This window comes from Ranitomeya imitator, chromosome 2 (genome assembly GCF_032444005.1).
Source record: "Ranitomeya imitator isolate aRanImi1 chromosome 2, aRanImi1.pri, whole genome shotgun sequence".
Classification (NCBI taxonomy): Eukaryota; Metazoa; Chordata; class Amphibia; order Anura; family Dendrobatidae; genus Ranitomeya; species Ranitomeya imitator.
The window spans coordinates 785,819,634-785,838,961 of NC_091283.1; the positions used below are offsets into that span (position 1 = coordinate 785,819,634).

Sequence of the window (19,328 nt, forward strand, 5' to 3'; positions counted from 1 at the left end):
ATAAAACATTACTCCACTTTACTAGCTTAACTTACTCCAGGAATGTACTCCAGTCCTTGACTGGAGTATATTTTTTGCTGGAATTGAAAAGCAGTTGTAAAATGCACCTAATTCATTAAAGAAGCACTCCTCCTCCCATCAAGGTTTTTATCCTCTTAATATATTGCAGTCATCATAATATAACACTGTATCATTTTACCCCTTAAGCCCCAAGGGTGGTTTGCACGTTAATGACCGGGCCAATTTTTACAATTCTGACCTCTGGCCCTTTATGAGGTTATAACTCTGGAACGCTTCAACGGATCAGGATGATTCTGACATTGTTTTCTCGTGACATATTGTACTTCATGATAGTGGTTAAATTTCTTTGATATTACCTGCGTTTATATATGAAAAAAACGGAAATTTGGTGAAAATTTTGAAAATTTTGCAATTTTCCAACTTTGAATTTTTATTCCCTTAAATCACAGAGATATGTCACACAAAATACTTAATAAGTAACATTTCCCATATGTTTAATGGGGGTAAATCACTGTTTGGGCGCATGGCAGAGCTCGGAAGGGAAGGAGCGCCATTTGACTTTTCAATGCAAAATTGACTGGAATTGAGATGGGACACCATGTCGCGTTTGGAGAGCCCCTGATGTGCCTAAACATTGAAACCCCCCACAAGTGACCCCCTAAAAAACTTATCTAGATATGTTGTGAGAGCTTTGAACCCCCAAATGTTTCACTACATTTTATAACGCAGAGCCGTGAAAATAAAAATTCCTTTTTTTTTTTCACAAAAATTATTTTTTTAGCTTCCAGTTTTATATTTTCCCAAGGGTAACAGGAGAAATTGGACCCCAAAAGTTGTTGTCCAATTTGTCCTGAGTACACTGATACCCCATATGTGGGAGGGAACCACCGTTTGGGCGCATGGCAGAGCTCGGAAGGGAAGGAGTGCCGTTTGGAATGCAGACTTAGATGGAATGGTCTACAGGTGTCACATTGCGTTTACAGAGGCCCTAATGTAACTAAACAGTAGAAACCCCCCACAAGTGACTCCATATTGGAAACTAGACCCCCCAAGGAACTTATCTAGATGTGTTGTGAGAACTTTGAACCCCCAAGTGTTTCACTACAGTTTATAACGCAGAGCCGTGAAAATAAAAAATCATTTTTTCCCACAAAAATGTTTAAGCCCCCCAAATTTTTATTTTCCCAAGGATAACAAGAGAAATTGGACCCCCAAAAAATGTTGTCCAATTTGTCCTGAGTACGCTGATACCCCATATATTGGGGTAAACCCCTCTTTGGGCGCACGGGAGAGCTCGGAAGGGAAGGAGCACTGCTTTACTTTTTCAAAGCAGAATTGACTGGAATTGAGATCGGATGCCATGTCGCGTTTGGAGAGCCCCTGATGTGCCTAAACAGTGGAAAATCCCAATTTTAACTGAAACCCTAACCAAACACACCCCTAACCCTAATCCCAACTCTAAACATAACCCTTACCACATCCCTAACCCGAACATGCCCCTAACCCTAATCCCAACAACCCTCATCCCAACCACACCCCTAACCCCAACACACCCCTAACCCTAATCCCAACCCTAACTCCAACACACCCCTAACCCTAATCCCAACCGTAACCCTAACCACACCGCTAACCCTGACACACCCCTAACCCTAATTCCAACCATAAATGTAATTCAAACCCTAACCCTAACTTTAGCCCCAACCCTAACTTTAGCCCCAACCCTAACCCTAACTTTAACCCCAAACCTAACTGTAACCCTAACCCTAGCCCCAACCCTAACCCTAGCCCCAACCCTAACCCTAACCTTAGCCCCAACCCTAACCCTAATGGGAAAATGGAAATAAATACATTTTTAAAATTTTATAATTTTTTCCTAACTAAGTGGGTGATGAAGGGGGGTTTGATTTACTTTTATAGCGGGTTTTTTAGCGGATTTTTATGATTGGCAGCTGTCACACACTAAAAGACGCCTTTTATTGCAAAAAAGAGTTTTTGCGTCTCCACATTTTGAGAGCTATAATTTTTCCATATTTTGGTCCATGGAGTCATGCGAGGTCTTGTTTTTTGCGGGACGAGTTGAAGTTTTAATTGGTACCATTTTCGGGTACGTGACATTTTTTGATCGCTTTTTATTCCAATTTTTGTGAGGCAGAATGACCAAAAACCAGCTATTCATGAATTTCTTTTGGGGGAGGCGTTTATACCGTTCCGCGTTTGGTAAAATTGATGAAGCAGTTTTATTCTTCGGGTCAGAACGATTACATCAATACCTCATTTATATAATTTTTTATGTTTTGGCGCTTTTATACGATAAAAACTATTTTATAGAAAAAATACTTATTTTTGCAATCGCTTTATTCTGAGGACTATAACTTTTTTATTTTTTCGCTGATGATGCTTTGTGGCGGCTCGTTTTTTGCAGGACAAGATGATGTTTTCAGCGGTACCATGGTTATTTATATCCATATTTTGGATCGTGTGTTATTCCACTTTTTGTTCGGTGGTATGATAATAAAGTGTTGTTTTTTGTCTCTTTTTTTTTACGATGTTCACTGAAGGGGTTAACTACCAGGACAGTTTTATAGGTCAGGTCGTTATGGACGCGGCGATACTAAATATGTGTACTTTTATTGTTTTTTGTTTTCTTTTTTAGATAAAGAAATGTATTTATGGGAAAAATATACCGTATATATTTGTTTTTCTTTATTTAGGAATTTAATTTTTTTTTACATATGTGAACATTTTTTTTTTAACTTTACAAGATTGCCCCGGGAAGGGGGCATCATGTTATAGGATCAGATCGCTGATCTGACACTTTGCAGTGCACTGTGTCAGATCCGCGATCTGATGTGCACTGCTGGAGGCTTGCAGGTGCCTGTTCTGAGCAGGCGCTTGCAAGCCACCTCCCTACAGGACCTGGAAGCAGCCCCGTGACCATATTGGATCTGGGGCCTGCAGGGAGGAGGTAGGAGACCCTCGGAGCAACGCGATCACATCGCGTTGCTCCGAGGGTCTCAGGGAAGCACACACGGAGCCCCCTCCCTGCCCGATGCTTCCCTGTACCGCCGGAACACTGCGATAGTCAGCTCACACCCGGCCGATCCACTATGACGTACTATCCCGTCACTGGGATTTAAGTCCCAGGACACCTCAACGGGATAGTACATCATACGGGATTAAGGGGTTAATTTGCTCATTTTGACTTTCTACACAGCTAGTTCTTCTCTTTACCATTAGGTCTAGGACATCATGTGATTAAAAACAGACTAGCTGAATCTTTCTAAGCTCTATGTAGAAATAGGAAGTCTCTTTTTTTATCTCTGCATGAGTCATCATTAAAACTACAATTCTATATCACTGCAAACTCCCTAGCAGCCCAGCTCCATACCAGCTTCAAATCCTGCTCCAGCTGCTCTCCTCTTCCCTTTTAAATTGACTTTACAGTGAGCTAGAATTGTAGTTTTAATGATGACTCATACAGGGAAGTGAGACTACATGTTTCTACATAGAGCTTAGAATGATTCAAGCTGTTCTTAATCACATGATGTCATAGACCTAGTGAAAAAAGCAGAAGTAACTGGGTAGAAAGGAAAAATTAGCAATTGTAAGTGCACAGCACCATATAATATGATGAATGCCATATATTAAGAGGACAAAAATTTTGATGGGAGGGCTTCTTTAAATGGCGTTCACCACGTAGTAAATTAGTAACTTCTCACGCCAGCCGCCCCTTTCATTAAGACTTAACATAGTCTTAGGGTGTCAGTGGGCACAGCTTGATGTTCCTGGGGAACAGTGTAAAATCTGTACTAACACCCTTTACTCTTTTTTATTTTTCACACGCTGTTTATAATACTGTTGTCGCCAATCATGTCAGAGAGATCATTTGATCACCCATCAAGCCTAGTTTCCTTTTAAGAAAAATTGGAAAATATTCCTTGCTGAACCACAGAAGATGACAAGTGTAAGTTCAATGTCATACTCACAGACAAGTCCCATTTTATGCCATCATTGTGTAGGTCTTAAATGTGTCTTACCCTAGTTTTGGCATCGATTTTGGATCCTCGATCAAGAAGAAGTTTCACCATGTTACCATTGCCTCTCTTGGAAGCCACGTGTAAGGGAGTAATGTCATTCTAGGAGAAACAAGAGCACAAAATAATTTACGTATGTAAAGTCAAGTCAAGGTAAAGAATAACACATTTTTGAAAGGTAGTAAATTATCCAGACCCAGAACTGACAGTGTTAAACATTGGTCTGATGTTAGATCGCTAATCAGGAATCAGATCCTCAGCAGTAAAGCAATGATGGCAAACTTTAGGATATAAACTACGATTTTATTTATTTTTTAGATAAAATAGTACAAGGAAAACATTAGAAACTGTATAATATATCTTATTGGATACAAATTCTTCCCTAGACACTTATAAGTCACTTCTCTCCTGGACTGATCATTCTCAAAAACTGCTCAAATCTGTCTACAGATCTGTCTGCAGTGAGAGATCAAAGTTCACCAATTGATTATAAAACAAAAGCAGAAAGGTAGAAGGAGGGGACACGAAAGGTAATTGGTAAAAAGTGCTTGTATTGTACAATCCGGCCATTAAAATAATACAGTACATAGGTTATTCACATAACGTTGCATGAACTGTTCACCAAGGACAGACACAGAGGGTTATTAAGTGAATGGAGGTGTGTGAACAGATGATACTAGGGTCCTAATTTTTAAGAAAATTTTGTATGTGCAAAATGGGGATAATTAGATAAGTGAGGTTAGAAGATAGGCCAGAAATGCATTTTTAAGCCATGCTTAAAACTGTGGGTATTGGGAATTAATCGAATTGTCCTGGGTAGTGCATTCTAAAGAATTGCCGCAACACACAAGAATTCTTGGAGAAGGGAGTGGGAGGTTCAGATTACAGTATTATAAATGTTCGGCGCTGGCACCTGAACGCAGAACATGGACTTTCTGCTGATGTCCAGTGAAGTGCTCGGTGCAAGTTGGGGTGGTGTGGAGGGGAGAGAGACAGAGAGAGAGAGATTTTTCATTTCTTAGCAGTGCAAGCATGCATTATTTTCAATGGGGTTCAAGCTCTGTTACCTTAACCCAACTTTCTAAAAAGTGTGGGTCTGGTACCAGGACCCGAACTTACACTGTTGAGCCCATCCCTAGTCTTAGGTCACTGGCAGAAGACGGGCACGAGTAGAGTGATGGACTGAGATGACGGAGGAAATCTAGGGTTTGTGGATGAGAGTGATAAATATATATTGGACTCTGTAACAAAACGGCAACCAGTGCAACGACTGGCACAGGGTGGAGGCATCAGTGTAGCTGTTGGATAGGAATATGATACTGGCGGCTGCATTCAGGACGGATTGGAGAGGGGAGAGTTTAATAAGAGGGAGACCAATTAGTTACATTAATCTTGACGAATGTGAACAAGAGGAACAGTAACAGGCTTTGCAATTATTAACAAATTAATATCCATGTCAATGTGATTATGGGCAATGTTGTAATATAAGCATTACAGATAGATCCTGAAATCCTTTTGCATCTGCAGTTACACAACATACCGTACTCTCTGAACTATACACTATTCATGAATGTTTTATAAAGACAAATCAGCTGCAGTGCGGAATATTGTTGCACATTTCCTTTAGGTGCATTACTTCTGCTCTACTTATTGCATATTGTAGATTTTTCTCACCCAAACTGACCCAGAGTTTGGGAACTTAGATCCACACTTTGCTGTGTTGCCGTGACATGAATGTTAGTCTATTGCTGTTTCAAAAAGACCTTTTTTTTTTTTTACATCCTTTGAAAACTCCAATAAGCAAATGCTTGAATATTAAACAATTGCCATCAGCCTGGTACAATTTCTCCTTGATTAGCATTTTCTTTTTTAATCAAATATATTTAACAAACATAATAAACGAACTTACTCTTAAAAAAAAACAGAATTTGGGTCTAAAACAATGCAAAGCAGCTGTCATCCATAAGAAAGAAAAGCGTCCTATCTGTACAGTCCATAGGTATCTACCATGTAAGTCAATGTCCGACTCATGAAATAGCCTTGATATTGGCCAAAGCACAGATAACCATGTGTAGACAGCGGTTTCAGAGCTTCTTGCTCCTCGTCAGTACAGAGCAAGGTATTGTTTGACCTGGCTAGAATGCCAGGTCAAACAATAGGGGTGGAGCCGCATATTCATTACTGTAATAAGCGGCACCACGTGACCACTCATACGGGAGAAGGTGCGGCGAGGACAGGACGCTGCGAGGGAGCCGGGTGAGTATTTTAGTAACAGCGGGGGGACGCACAGGGGGTGGAAGGGGGATGGCAACAGGAATCTTTATTTTAAACACGAGGACAAAAAAAAAAAAAAGGATTTTTCATATCTGCTTTCCAGCGAACGCTGCTGGAGAGAAGATATGAATGGCCGCTTCAGCACCAGATGCAGGGGACAGCGCTTATCTCTAGAAATAATGCACAGCAGCTTAAAGACCCACCCCCAGAGAATCCTAGGAGGCCAAAATAGGCCTATAAAATAATATAGGGTTATAAAATATTTATCCATTTTCGATTACTTTATATTTTACTTGTATTCCACTATACATATTCTTTGTAATATTAGAGTTATATGGAGATGTGTCCTTTTATAGTTGCATATACCCTCATCATTGCACGGCCATTGTTACAGCTCCCAAGTGGGTCATCATTAATGTTGAATAGATTCTTATATAGCATATCCACCCAGTCAGGTAACAATGTCCTACACTCCAAAACTAATGATACCGAGAAGCAGATAAAATAGAAAACAATTTAAAAAAATAATAATTTAGGGCATTCTGAATTACCGTAAAGTGCCAAGTTTAGCATGGCCAAATATTGCATATGACAATAAGTTTCAGGCCCTTTTTATTTATGACTACCCCACAACCTTGAATATGATGTTTCACATTTTATTTCATTTTAGTTATCTTCATGAAAACAACATTAAGCATGGCTGGAAACTAAAAATAAGGCACAGTTCTCGTATTTGGAGTATTCTAGTGGTAAAAAAAAAAAATCCATTTATCAGTCAGCAAAGATAGATCAAGGTAAAACACTTAGGTCATATGTCAATCAGTAAAATGCTTCTATAGCATTACAGCAAACATGAGTCAGGTGATCGATAATGTATAACATAGGCTGACCAAAACGCTTTTATTTCACTAATCCCCGGGCTTTCTTTTCATAGCCCATGCTGTAACTGTCATGCAAGTGCCTTGTTCAGCAAAATCCCTATATGATCCATATAGCTATAGAGACAACACTTGCCCTGTCCCATTCACTGCTCTTACTCTTCTAGTTGTTATTGGTTTGGATATGATGTCTCTTAGCATCACCCCATAGTATAAATCATACATAAACCGTATTTTATTAATGAGTTTTCACCTCATCCTCAGTCCTTTCTAGAACTAGGCAAAAGCCTGTGACATCACTTTTTTGGCATCATCAGTACTAGCTAGACCTAATCAAGATTTAGTGACATCACTCTCTCCCAGTCACATTGGTTTTTGTTATCAGTCTTTCTTACACAGAACCAAAATTCACTGACATCACTCTCTTGTAGTAACATCACATTTTTGTCATCATTAAGCCTTAGAATCATAGAATATTAGAGTTGGAAGGGACCTCCTGGGTCGTCTGGTCCAACCCCCTACTCAATGAAGGATTCACTAAATCATCCCAGACAGATGTCTGTCCAGCCTCTGTTTGGAGACTTCCATTGGAGGAGCACTCACCACTAGGGTTGAGCGAAACGGGTCGAACATTTTCAAAAGTCGCCGACTTTTGGCTAAGTCGGGGTTTCATGAAACCCGATCCGACCCCTGTGCGGGGTCGGCCATGCGGTACGCGACTTTCGCGCCAAAGTCGCGTTTCAATGACGCGAAAAGCGCCATTTCTCAGCCAATGAAGGTAAACGCAGAGTGTGGGCAGCGTGATGACATAGGTCCTGGTCCCCACCATCTTAGAGAAGGGCATTGCAGTGATTGGCTTGCTGTCTGCGACGTCACAGGGGCTATAAAGAGGCGTTCCCGCCGACCGCCATCTTACTGCTGCTGATCTGAGCTTAGGGAGAGGTTGCTGCCGCTTTGTCAGAAGCAGGGATAGCGTTAGGCAGGGTCCATTAACCACAAAACCGCTTGTGCTGCAGCGATTTGCACTGTCCAACACCACCCTCGGTGTGCAGGGACAGTGGAATTTTTTTTTTTTTTTTTTTTCCCCTCAGCGCTGTAGCTCATTGGGCTGCCCTAGAAGGCTCCCTGATAGCTGCATTGCTGTGTGTACGCCGCTGTGCAAACCAACTGCTTTTTTCAAAGCACAAATCCTCTTGTTCCTTCCTTTCTGCACAGCTATCTTTTTTGTTTGTCCACACTTTTTATTTCATTTGTGCATCAGTCCACTCCTTATTGCTGCCTGCCATACCTGGCTGAGATTACTGCAGGCAGGGAGATAGTAGCTGCCTGCCATACCTGGCTGAGATTACTGCAGGCAGGGAGATAGTAATTGTAGGACATTCCCTGTTTTTTTTTTTTTTTTTTTTTTGGTGGGAGATTAAGATTGGCAATTTGGCATTTCTGCTAGAGTGCCATCCCTGTGTGTGCCATCTCTCTCACATAGTGGGCCATAGAAAGCCTTTTCATTTTTCTGTATTTTTTTTTGTGGGGTGTATAAATTCTCCCTGATAAAAATACAGTGGGAGATTAATATTGGCCTTTGGGCTTGTGTGCCAGTCCTGAGTGTGCCATCTCTCTCACAAATAGTGGGCCATAGAAAGCCTATTTTATTTTTTTTTGGGTTTTATAAATTCTCCCTGAAAAAAAGGGAGATTAATATTGGCCTCTGGGCTTCTGTGCCAGTCCTGAGCGTGCCATCTGTGCCAGTCCTGAGCGTCCCATCTCTCTCACAAATAGTGGGCCATAGAAAGCCTATTTAATTTTTTTTTTGGTTTTATAAATTTTCCCTGAAAAAAGGGAGATTAATATTGGCCTCTGGGCTTGTGTGCCAGTTGTGAGCGTGCCATCTGTGCCAGTCCTGAGCGTGCCATCTCTCTCACAAATAGTGGGCCATAGAAAGCCTATTTAATTTTTTTTTTGGTTTTATAAATTTTCCCTGAAAAAAGGGAGATTAATATTGGCCTCTGGGCTTGTGTGCCAGTTGTGAGCGTGCCATCTGTGCCAGTCCTGAGCGTGCCATCTCTCTCACAAATAGTGGGCCATAGAAAGCCTATTTAAATATTTTTTTGGTTTTATAAATTCTCCCAGAAAAAAAGGGAGATTAATATTGGCCTCTGGGCTTCTGTGCCAGTTGTGAGCGTGCCATCTGTGCCAGTCCTGAGCGTGCCATCTCTCTCACAAATAGTGGGCCATAGAAAGCCTATTTAAATATTTTTTTGGTTTTATAAATTCTCCCAGAAAAAAAGGGAGATTAATATTGGCCTCTGGGCTTCTGTGCCAGTCCTGAGCGTGCCATCTGTGCCAGTCCTGAGCGTCCCATCTCTCTCACAAATAGTGGGCCATAGAAAGCCTATTTTATTTTTTTTTTGGGTTTCAGAAATTCTCCCTGGAAAAAAAAAGGGAGATTAATATTGCCCTTTGGGCTTGTGTGCCAGTACTAAGCGTTCCATCTCTCTCTCTCTCTCAGTCAGTGGGCCATAGAACGCCTATTTTTGGTTTTATTTGTTTTCTAAATTCTCCCTGAAAAAATCATTTTATTTTATTTGGTTTCTAAATTCTTCCTGATAAAATCATATTTTTTTTATTATTTTTTTTTCTAAAGTCTCCCTGAAAAAAAAAAAAAAAAAAACAACCAAAAAAAACAGTGGGAGATTAATATTGGCCTTTCTGCTTGTGTGCCAGTCTTGACTCCTGGGTGCGTCATCTCTCAGTCAGTGGGCCATAGAACGCCTATTTTTGGTTTTATTTGTTTTCTAAATTCTCCCTGAAAAAATCATTTTATTTTATTTGGTTTCTAAATTCTTCCTGATAAAATCATATTTTTTTTATTATTTTTTTTTCTAAAGTCTCCCTGAAAAAAAAAAAAAAAAAAACAACCAAAAAAAACAGTGGGAGATTAATATTGGCCTTTCTGCTTGTGTGCCAGTCTTGACTCCTGGGTGCGTCATCTCTCAGTCAGTGGGCCATAGAACGCCTATTTTTGGTTTTATTTGTTTTCTAAATTCTCCCTGAAAAAATCATTTTATTTTATTTGGTTTCTAAATTCTTCCTGATAAAATCATATTTTTTTTATTATTTTTTTTTCTAAAGTCTCCCTGAAAAAAAAAAAAAAAAAAACAACCAAAAAAAACAGTGGGAGATTAATATTGGCCTTTCTGCTTGTGTGCCAGTCTTGACTCCTGGGTGTGCCATCTCTCTCTCTCTCTCTCTCCAATTGTGGTCCATAGAAAGCCTACATTTTTTTTCCTTGATTTGGGTTCCAAAATCTACCAGAGAAAATAACTCCATCAATCATTGGTAGAAAAATATTGGCCTCTGGGCTTGTGTGCCACTCCTGATTCCTGTGTGCGTCATCTCTCACTCAGTGGCCCATAGAAAGCATATAGTTTGTTACATTTGTTTTCTAAATTCTCCCTGCAAAAATCTATTTTTTTTTTTTGGGGGGGTTTCTAAAGTGTTCCTGAAAAAAATAAAAATAAAAAAAAAATAATAGTGTGACATTAATATTAACATTTGTGCTTCAGTGACAGTCCTGCGTGTGGGGCATCTCTCTAATTTGCAGCCACCAAAAAAAGAGTGTGTAACATTGGGCCTGATTTTCGCTGTGGTCTCACCAACCTGTAAAGGGGTAGCTAAATCATACTGAAGTTATAGCTCACCGTGTAAGTTGTGTGACTGCAACAAATAACGTTAGTTTGGTTACGTTTTTAAAACAATGAGGAAGTCTAGTGGAAGAGGTCGTGGCCGGGGGCGTTCATTGTCAGCTGGTAATGAGGGTAGTGGTAGTGGTGGAGCATCAGGTGGTCGTGGGGGAAAAAATATTGCACCTAAGTCTGGAGCTGTGGAGCCAGGTTCGTCGTCCGGCTACACAAGGCCTCGAACGCTCCCTTTTCTGGGATTAGGAAAACCGCTTTTAAAGCCGGAGCAGCAAGAGCAAGTTTTGGCTTATCTTGCTGACTCAGCCTCTAGCTCTTTTGCCTCATCTCGTGAAACTGGTAAAAGTAAAAGCAGCGCGTCGTTAGTGGATGTTCACGGTCAGGGACAAGTCACTTCCTTGTCCTCTTCAGCAAAAACAACAACAGAGAAGAATGCAGCAGGCGACACAACGGGTTACTCCATGGAGCTCTTTACACATACCGTCCCTGGCTTAGAAAGTGAAGCAGTTAACAGTCCATGCCCATTACAAATTGAATCTGACATGGAGTGCACTGACGCACAGCCACAGCCAGACTACTATGCTGGTCCTTTGACTCAGACCACAACATTGCCCTCGCAGGGTGCTGATCAAGAATCAGACCCTGATGAGACTATGTTGCCCCATCACGAACGCTATACCACCGAACGACACGGTGACACAGACGAAGTTGCGCAGGAGGTACAAGAAGAGTTATTAGATGACCCAGTTCTTGACCCCGATTGGCAGCCATTGGGGGAACAGGGTGCAGGCGGCAGCAGTTCTGAAGCAGAGGAGGAGGAGGGGCCGCAGCAGGCATCAACATCGCCACAGGTTCCATCTGCCGGGCCCGTATCTTGCCCAAAACGCGTGGCAAAGCCAAAACCTGGTGGAGGACAGCGTGGCCATCCGGTTAAAGCTCAGTCTGCAATGCCTGAAAAGGTATCCGATGCTAGAAAGAGTGCAGTCTGGCATTTTTTTAAACAACATCCAATTGATCAGCGCAAAGTCATCTGTCAAAAATGTTCTACTTCCTTAAGCAGAGGTCAGAATCTGAAAAGTCTCAATACTAGTTGCATGCATAGACATTTAACCACCATGCATTTGAAAGCTTGGACTAACTACCAAACGTCCCTTAAGGTTGTTGCACCCTCGGCCAATGAAGCTAGTCATCAACGCAACATCCCTTCCGGCAGTGTAGGACCACCATTTAGCGCACCACCTGCTGTATCTGTGCAGGTATCTTTGCCAGGCCAAAGCAGTCAGGGTCAGGGAATCACCAGTTTCGTAGTAGGAAACACTGCATCTAGGGCACCGGCGGCAACAATACCATCTCCCACCGTCTCTCAGTCTGCCATGTCCACCGGCACCCCCGCTAGTTCCACGATCTCCAGCTCTCCAGTCCAGCTCACCCTACATGAGACTATGGTTAGAAAAAGGAAATACTTAGCCTCGCATCCGCGTACACAGGGTTTGAACGCCCACATAGCTAGACTAATCTCGTTAGAGATGATGCCCTACCGGTTAGTTGAAAGCGAAGCTTTCAAAGACCTGATGGACTACGCTGTACCACGCTACGAGCTACCCAGTCGACACTTTTTTTCCAGAAAAGCCATCCCAGCCCTCCACCAGCATGTTAAAGAGCGCATCGTCCATGCACTCAGGCAATCTGTGAGCACAAAGGTGCACCTGACAACAGATGCATGGACCAGTAGGCATGGCCAGGGACGTTACGTGTCCATCACGGCACACTGGGTAAATGTGGTGGATTCAGGGTCCACAGGGGACAGCAAGTTTGGGACAGTTCTGCCTAGCCCACGGTCTAGTAAACAGTTGTCTGTAGCCGTTCGCACCCCCTCCTCCTCCTCCTCCTCGTCCTCCTGCAGAAGCAAGAGCTCGTCCACAGACCGCAGTCGCACAAACACTCCATCCGCACCTGCCACTGTTGCACACCAGGTCTCCCATTATGGGGCAGCTACTGGCATACGTCAGCAGGCTGTATTGGCTATGAAGTGTTTGGGCGACAATAGACACACCGCGGAAGTTCTGTCCGAGTTCTTGCAGCAAGAAACGCAGTCGTGGCTGGGCACTGTAGATCTTGAGGCAGGCAAGGTAGTGAGTGATAACGGAAGGAATTTCATGGCTGCCATCTCCCTTTCCCAACTGAAACACATTCCTTGCCTGGCTCACACCTTAAACCTGGTGGTGCAGTGCTTCCTGAAAAGTTATCCGGGGTTATCCGACCTGCTCCTCAAAGTGCGTGGACTTTGCGCACATATCCGCCGTTCGCCTGTACACTCCAGCCGTATGCAGACCTATCAGCGTTCTTTGAACCTTCCCCAGCATCGCCTAATCATAGACGTTGCAACAAGGTGGAACTCAACACTGCACATGCTTCAGAGACTGTGCGAACAGAGGCGGGCTGTTATGTTTTTGTGGGAGGATACACATACACGGGCAGGCAGTAGGATGGCAGACATGGAGTTGTCAGGTGTGCAGTGGTCGAAGATTCAAGACATGTGTCAAGTCCTTCAGTGTTTTGAGGAATGCACACGGCTGGTTAGTGCAGACAACGCCATAATAAGCATGAGCATCCCCCTAATGCGTCTGCTGATGCAAAGTTTGACGCACATAAAGGATCAGGCGTCTGCACCAGAGGAAGAGGAAAGCCTTGATGACAGTCAGCGATTGTCTGGTCAGGGCAGTGTACATGACGAGGTACCGGGCGAAGAGGAGGTGGAGGATGAGGAGGATGATGGGGATGAGTATATTTTTAATGAGGAAGCTTTCCCGGGGGCACGGGAAATTGGTGGCGTGGCAAGGCCGGGTTCTGGTTTTTTGAGGGACACAAGTGACGTAGATTTGCCTGCAACTGCCCCTCAACCAAGCACAACCGCAGATTTGACAACGGGAACTTTGGCCCACATGGCGGATTATGCCTTGCGTATCCTCAAAAGGGACACACGCATTACAAAAATGATGAACGATGACGATTACTGGTTGGCCTGCCTCCTTGATCCTCGCTATAAAGGCAAATTGCAAAATATTATGCCACATGAGAACTTGGAACTAATATTAGCAACAAAACAATCAACTCTTGTTGACCGTTTGCTTCTGGCATTCCCTGCACACAGCGCCCGTGATCGTTCTCACACGAGCTCCAGGGGCCAGCAGACCAGAGGTGTTAGAGGGGCAGAAATCAGAAGTGGCGTTGGACAGAGGGGTTTTCTGACCAGGTTGTGGAGTGATTTTTCTATGACCGCAGACAGGACAGGTACTGCAGCATCAATTCAAAGTGACAGGAGACAACATTTGTCCAGTATGGTTACAAACTATTTTTCATCCCTTATCGACGTTCTCCCTCAACCGTCATTCCCATTTGATTACTGGGCATCCAAATTAGACACCTGGCCAGAATTGGCAGAATATGCATTGCAGGAGCTTGCTTGCCCGGCAGCTAGTGTCCTATCAGAAAGAGTATTCAGTGCTGCAGGTTCAATACTAACAGAAAAAAGGACTCGTCTGGCTACCCAAAATGTAGATGATCTAACCTTCATTAAAATGAACCACAACTGGATTTCAAAATCTTTTGCCCCACCCTGCCCGGCTGACACCTAGCTTTCCTATGAAAAGGTCTTGCCTGTGGACTATTCTGAATGACTTTTCCAATCTCGTAATTTTCTTCACCTGATTGTCCAGCATACGACATGTTTCCACCTCACGAAATGGCCAAACTCCCCACACGGGGCCGTGCTATCGCCACTTTGCGCTTGGACCCTTGAGAGTGCTGTTTGTCTGAAGAGGTGGGTGTGGCCGCTTTTGGTCGACGGCACTGCCACTGGGTCCCTCATAGTACAATAAAGTGTCTCTGGCGGTGGTGGTGCGCACCCAACGTCAGACACACCGTTGTAATATGAGGGGCCCTGTGCCTGTACCGCCGGCCACAAGACAGTTCCCCCCCCCAGCTCAAACAGTGCTCTACCACTAGCAAAATTATCTCTCACAGCTTCACCAATGTGTAGTCTAGCCGCTGACATCCTTCAATGCCTGGCACTGACAATACCATTGTTTTGACATTTTTGTTATGTTAGGCCTTCGAAGCCTGTCTGCGGTCCCTTCTTTCTACAACTACTACACTGACCAGGCCACTGCTGGCCGTGTTACCCTGGAACCAATTTAAAAGTGCCTACAGTCAGCCCAATTTTGTTATGTTAGGCCTTCGAAGACTGTCTGCCGTCACTCCTTCCACTAGACTTCCACTGACCATACACTGCTGCCCATGTACCCCTGGAACCAATTTAAAGTGCCTACAGCCAGCCCAATTTTGTTATGTTAGGCCTTCGAAGCCTGTCTGCGGTCACTCCTTCCACTAGACTTCCACTGACCAGACCACTGCTGCCCGTGTACCCCTGGAACCAATTTAAAAGTGCCTACAGCCATGTGTTATTATTTTAGGCCTTCGATGCCTGTCTGCGGTCACTCCTTCCACTAGGCCTCCACTGACCACACCACTGCTGTCCGTGTACCCCTGGAACCAATTTAAAATTGCCTACAGCCATGTGTTATTATTTTAGGCCTTCGATGCCTGTCTGCGGTCACTCCTTCCACTAGGCCTCCACTGACCACACCACTGCTGTCCGTGTACCCCTGGAACCAATTTAAAATTGCCTACAGCCATGTGTTATTATTTTAGGCCTTCGATGCCTGTCTGCGGTCCATTCTTTCAACTACTACTACACTGACCAGGGCACTGCTGGCCGTGTACCCCTGGAACCAATTTAAAATTGCCTACAGCCAGCCCAATTATTTTATTTTAGGCCTTCGATGCCTGTCTGCGGTCCATTCTTTCAACTACTACTACACTGACCAGGTCACTGCTGCCCGTGTACCCCTGGAACCAATTTAAAATTGCCTACAGCCATGTGTTATTATTTTAGGCCTTCGATGCCTGTCTGCGGTCACTCCTTCCACTAGGCCTCCACTGACCACACCACTGCTGTCCGTGTACCCCTGGAACCAATTTAAAATTGCCTACAGCCATGTGTTATTATTTTAGGCCTTCGATGCCTGTCTGCGGTCACTCCTTCCACTAGGCCTCCACTGACCACACCACTGCTGTCCGTGTACCCCTGGAACCAATTTAAAATTGCCTACAGCCATGTGTTATTATTTTAGGCCTTCGATGCCTGTCTGCGGTCACTCCTTCCACTAGGCCTCCACTGACCACACCACTGCTGTCCGTGTACCCCTGGAACCAATTTAAAATTGCCTACAGCCATGTGTTATTATTTTAGGCCTTCGATGCCTGTCTGCGGTCACTCCTTCCACTAGACTTCCACTGACCAGACCACTGCTGCCCGTGTACCCCTGGAACCAATTTAAAAGTGCCTACAGCCAGCCCAAGTTTGTTATGTTAGGCCTTCGATGCCTGTCTGCGGTCACTCCTTCCACTAGGCCTCCACTGACCACACCACTGCTGTCCGTGTACCCCTGGAACCAATTTAAAATTGCCTACAGCCATGTGTTATTATTTTAGGCCTTCGATGCCTGTCTGCGGTCACTCCTTCCACTAGGCCTCCACTGACCACACCACTGCTGTCCGTGTACCCCTGGAACCAATTTAAAATTGCCTACAGCCATGTGTTATTATTTTAGGCCTTCGATGCCTGTCTGCGGTCCATTCTTTCAACTACTACTACACTGACCAGGGCACTGCTGGCCGTGTACCCCTGGAACCAATTTAAAATTGCCTACAGCCAGCCCAATTTTTTTATTTTAGGCCTTCGATGCCTGTCTGCGGTCCATTCTTTCAACTACTACTACACTGACCAGGTCACTGCTGCCCGTGTACCCCTGGAACCAATTTAAAATTGCCTACAGCCATGTGTTATTATTTTAGGCCTTCGATGCCTGTCTGCGGTCACTCCTTCCACTAGGCCTCCACTGACCACACCACTGCTGTCCGTGTACCCCTGGAACCAATTTAAAATTGCCTACAGCCATGTGTTATTATTTTAGGCCTTCGATGCCTGTCTGCGGTCACTCCTTCCACTAGGCCTCCACTGACCACACCACTGCTGTCCGTGTACCCCTGGAACCAATTTAAAATTGCCTACAGCCATGTGTTATTATTTTAGGCCTTCGATGCCTGTCTGCGGTCCATTCTTTCAACTACTACTACACTGACCAGGGCACTGCTGGCCGTGTACCCCTGGAACCAATTTAAAATTGCCTACAGCCAGCCCAATTTTTTTATTTTAGGCCTTCGATGCCTGTCTGCGGTCCATTCTTTCAACTACTACTACACTGACCAGGTCACTGCTGCCCGTGTACCCCTGGAACCAATTTAAAATTGCCTACAGCCATGTGTTATTATTTTAGGCCTTCGATGCCTGTCTGCGGTCACTCCTTCCACTAGGCCTCCACTGACCACACCACTGCTGTCCGTGTACCCCTGGAACCAATTTAAAATTGCCTACAGCCATGTGTTATTATTTTAGGCCTTCGATGCCTGTCTGCGGTCCATTCTTTCAACTACTACTACACTGACCAGGGCACTGCTGGCCGTGTACCCCTGGAACCAATTTAAAATTGCCTACAGCCAGCCCAATTTTTTTATTTTAGGCCTTCGATGCCTGTCTGCGGTCCATTCTTTCAACTACTACTACACTGACCAGGTCACTGCTGCCCGTGTACCCCTGGAACCAATTTAAAATTGCCTACAGCCATGTGTTATTATTTTAGGCCTTCGATGCCTGTCTGCGGTCACTCCTTCCACTAGGCCTCCACTGACCACACCACTGCTGTCCGTGTACCCCTGGAACCAATTTAAAATTGCCTACAGCCATGTGTTATTATTTTAGGCCTTCGATGCCTGTCTGCGGTCACTCCTTCCACTAGGCCTCCACTGACCACACCACTGCTGTCCGTGTACCCCTGGAACCAATTTAAAATTGCCTACAGCCATGTGTTATTATTTTAGGCCTTCGATGCCTGTCTGCGGTCACTCCTTCCACTAGACTTCCACTGACCAGACCACTGCTGCCCGTGTACCCCTGGAACCAATTTAAAAGTGCCTACAGCCAGCCCAAGTTTGTTATGTTAGGCCTTCGATGCCTGTCTGCGGTCACTCCTTCCACTAGGCCTCCACTGACCACACCACTGCTGTCCGTGTACCCCTGGAACCAATTTAAAATTGCCTACAGCCATGTGTTATTATTTTAGGCCTTCGATGCCTGTCTGCGGTCACTCCTTCCACTAGGCCTCCACTGACCACACCACTGCTGTCCGTGTACCCCTGGAACCAATTTAAAATTGCCTACAGCCATGTGTTATTATTTTAGGCCTTCGATGCCTGTCTGCGGTCCATTCTTTCAACTACTACTACACTGACCAGGGCACTGCTGGCCGTGTACCCCTGGAACCAATTTAAAATTGCCTACAGCCAGCCCAATTTTTTTATTTTAGGCCTTCGATGCCTGTCTGCGGTCCATTCTTTCAACTACTACTACACTGACCAGGTCACTGCTGCCCGTGTACCCCTGGAACCAATTTAAAATTGCCTACAGCCATGTGTTATTATTTTAGGCCTTCGATGCCTGTCTGCGGTCACTCCTTCCACTAGGCCTCCACTGACCACACCACTGCTGTCCGTGTACCCCTGGAACCAATTTAAAATTGCCTACAGCCATGTGTTATTATTTTAGGCCTTCGATGCCTGTCTGCGGTCACTCCTTCCACTAGGCCTCCACTGACCACACCACTGCTGTCCGTGTACCCCTGGAACCAATTTAAAATTGCCTACAGCCATGTGTTATTATTTTAGGCCTTCGATGCCTGTCTGCGGTCCATTCTTTCAACTACTACTACACTGACCAGGGCACTGCTGGCCGTGTACCCCTGGAACCAATTTAAAATTGCCTACAGCCAGCCCAATTTTTTTATTTTAGGCCTTCGATGCCTGTCTGCGGTCCATTCTTTCAACTACTACTACACTGACCAGGTCACTGCTGCCCGTGTACCCCTGGAACCAATTTAAAATTGCCTACAGCCATGTGTTATTATTTTAGGCCTTCGATGCCTGTCTGCGGTCACTCCTTCCACTAGGCCTCCACTGACCACACCACTGCTGTCCGTGTACCCCTGGAACCAATTTAAAATTGCCTACAGCCATGTGTTATTATTTTAGGCCTTCGATGCCTGTCTGCGGTCACTCCTTCCACTAGGCCTCCACTGACCACACCACTGCTGTCCGTGTACCCCTGGAACCAATTTAAAATTGCCTACAGCCATGTGTTATTATTTTAGGCCTTCGATGCCTGTCTGCGGTCACTCCTTCCACTAGACTTCCACTGACCAGACCACTGCTGCCCGTGTACCCCTGGAACCAATTTAAAAGTGCCTACAGCC

At 44.5% G+C, this 19,328-nt stretch overlaps 1 protein-coding gene across 34 annotated transcripts in view; it reads right to left on the reverse strand.

The window, feature by feature from the left end:
* Window positions 1-19,328, reverse strand: part of ANK3 (ankyrin 3) — an 853,965-nt gene that overhangs the window by 254,705 nt on the left and 579,932 nt on the right. For all 34 annotated transcript variants that reach the window (XM_069753584.1, XM_069753587.1, XM_069753586.1 and 31 more), the window contains one exon: window positions 4,059-4,157. In XM_069753584.1, coding sequence (XP_069609685.1) covers window positions 4,059-4,157 — 99 coding nt within the window. The remainder of the gene's footprint in view (window positions 1-4,058; window positions 4,158-19,328) is intronic.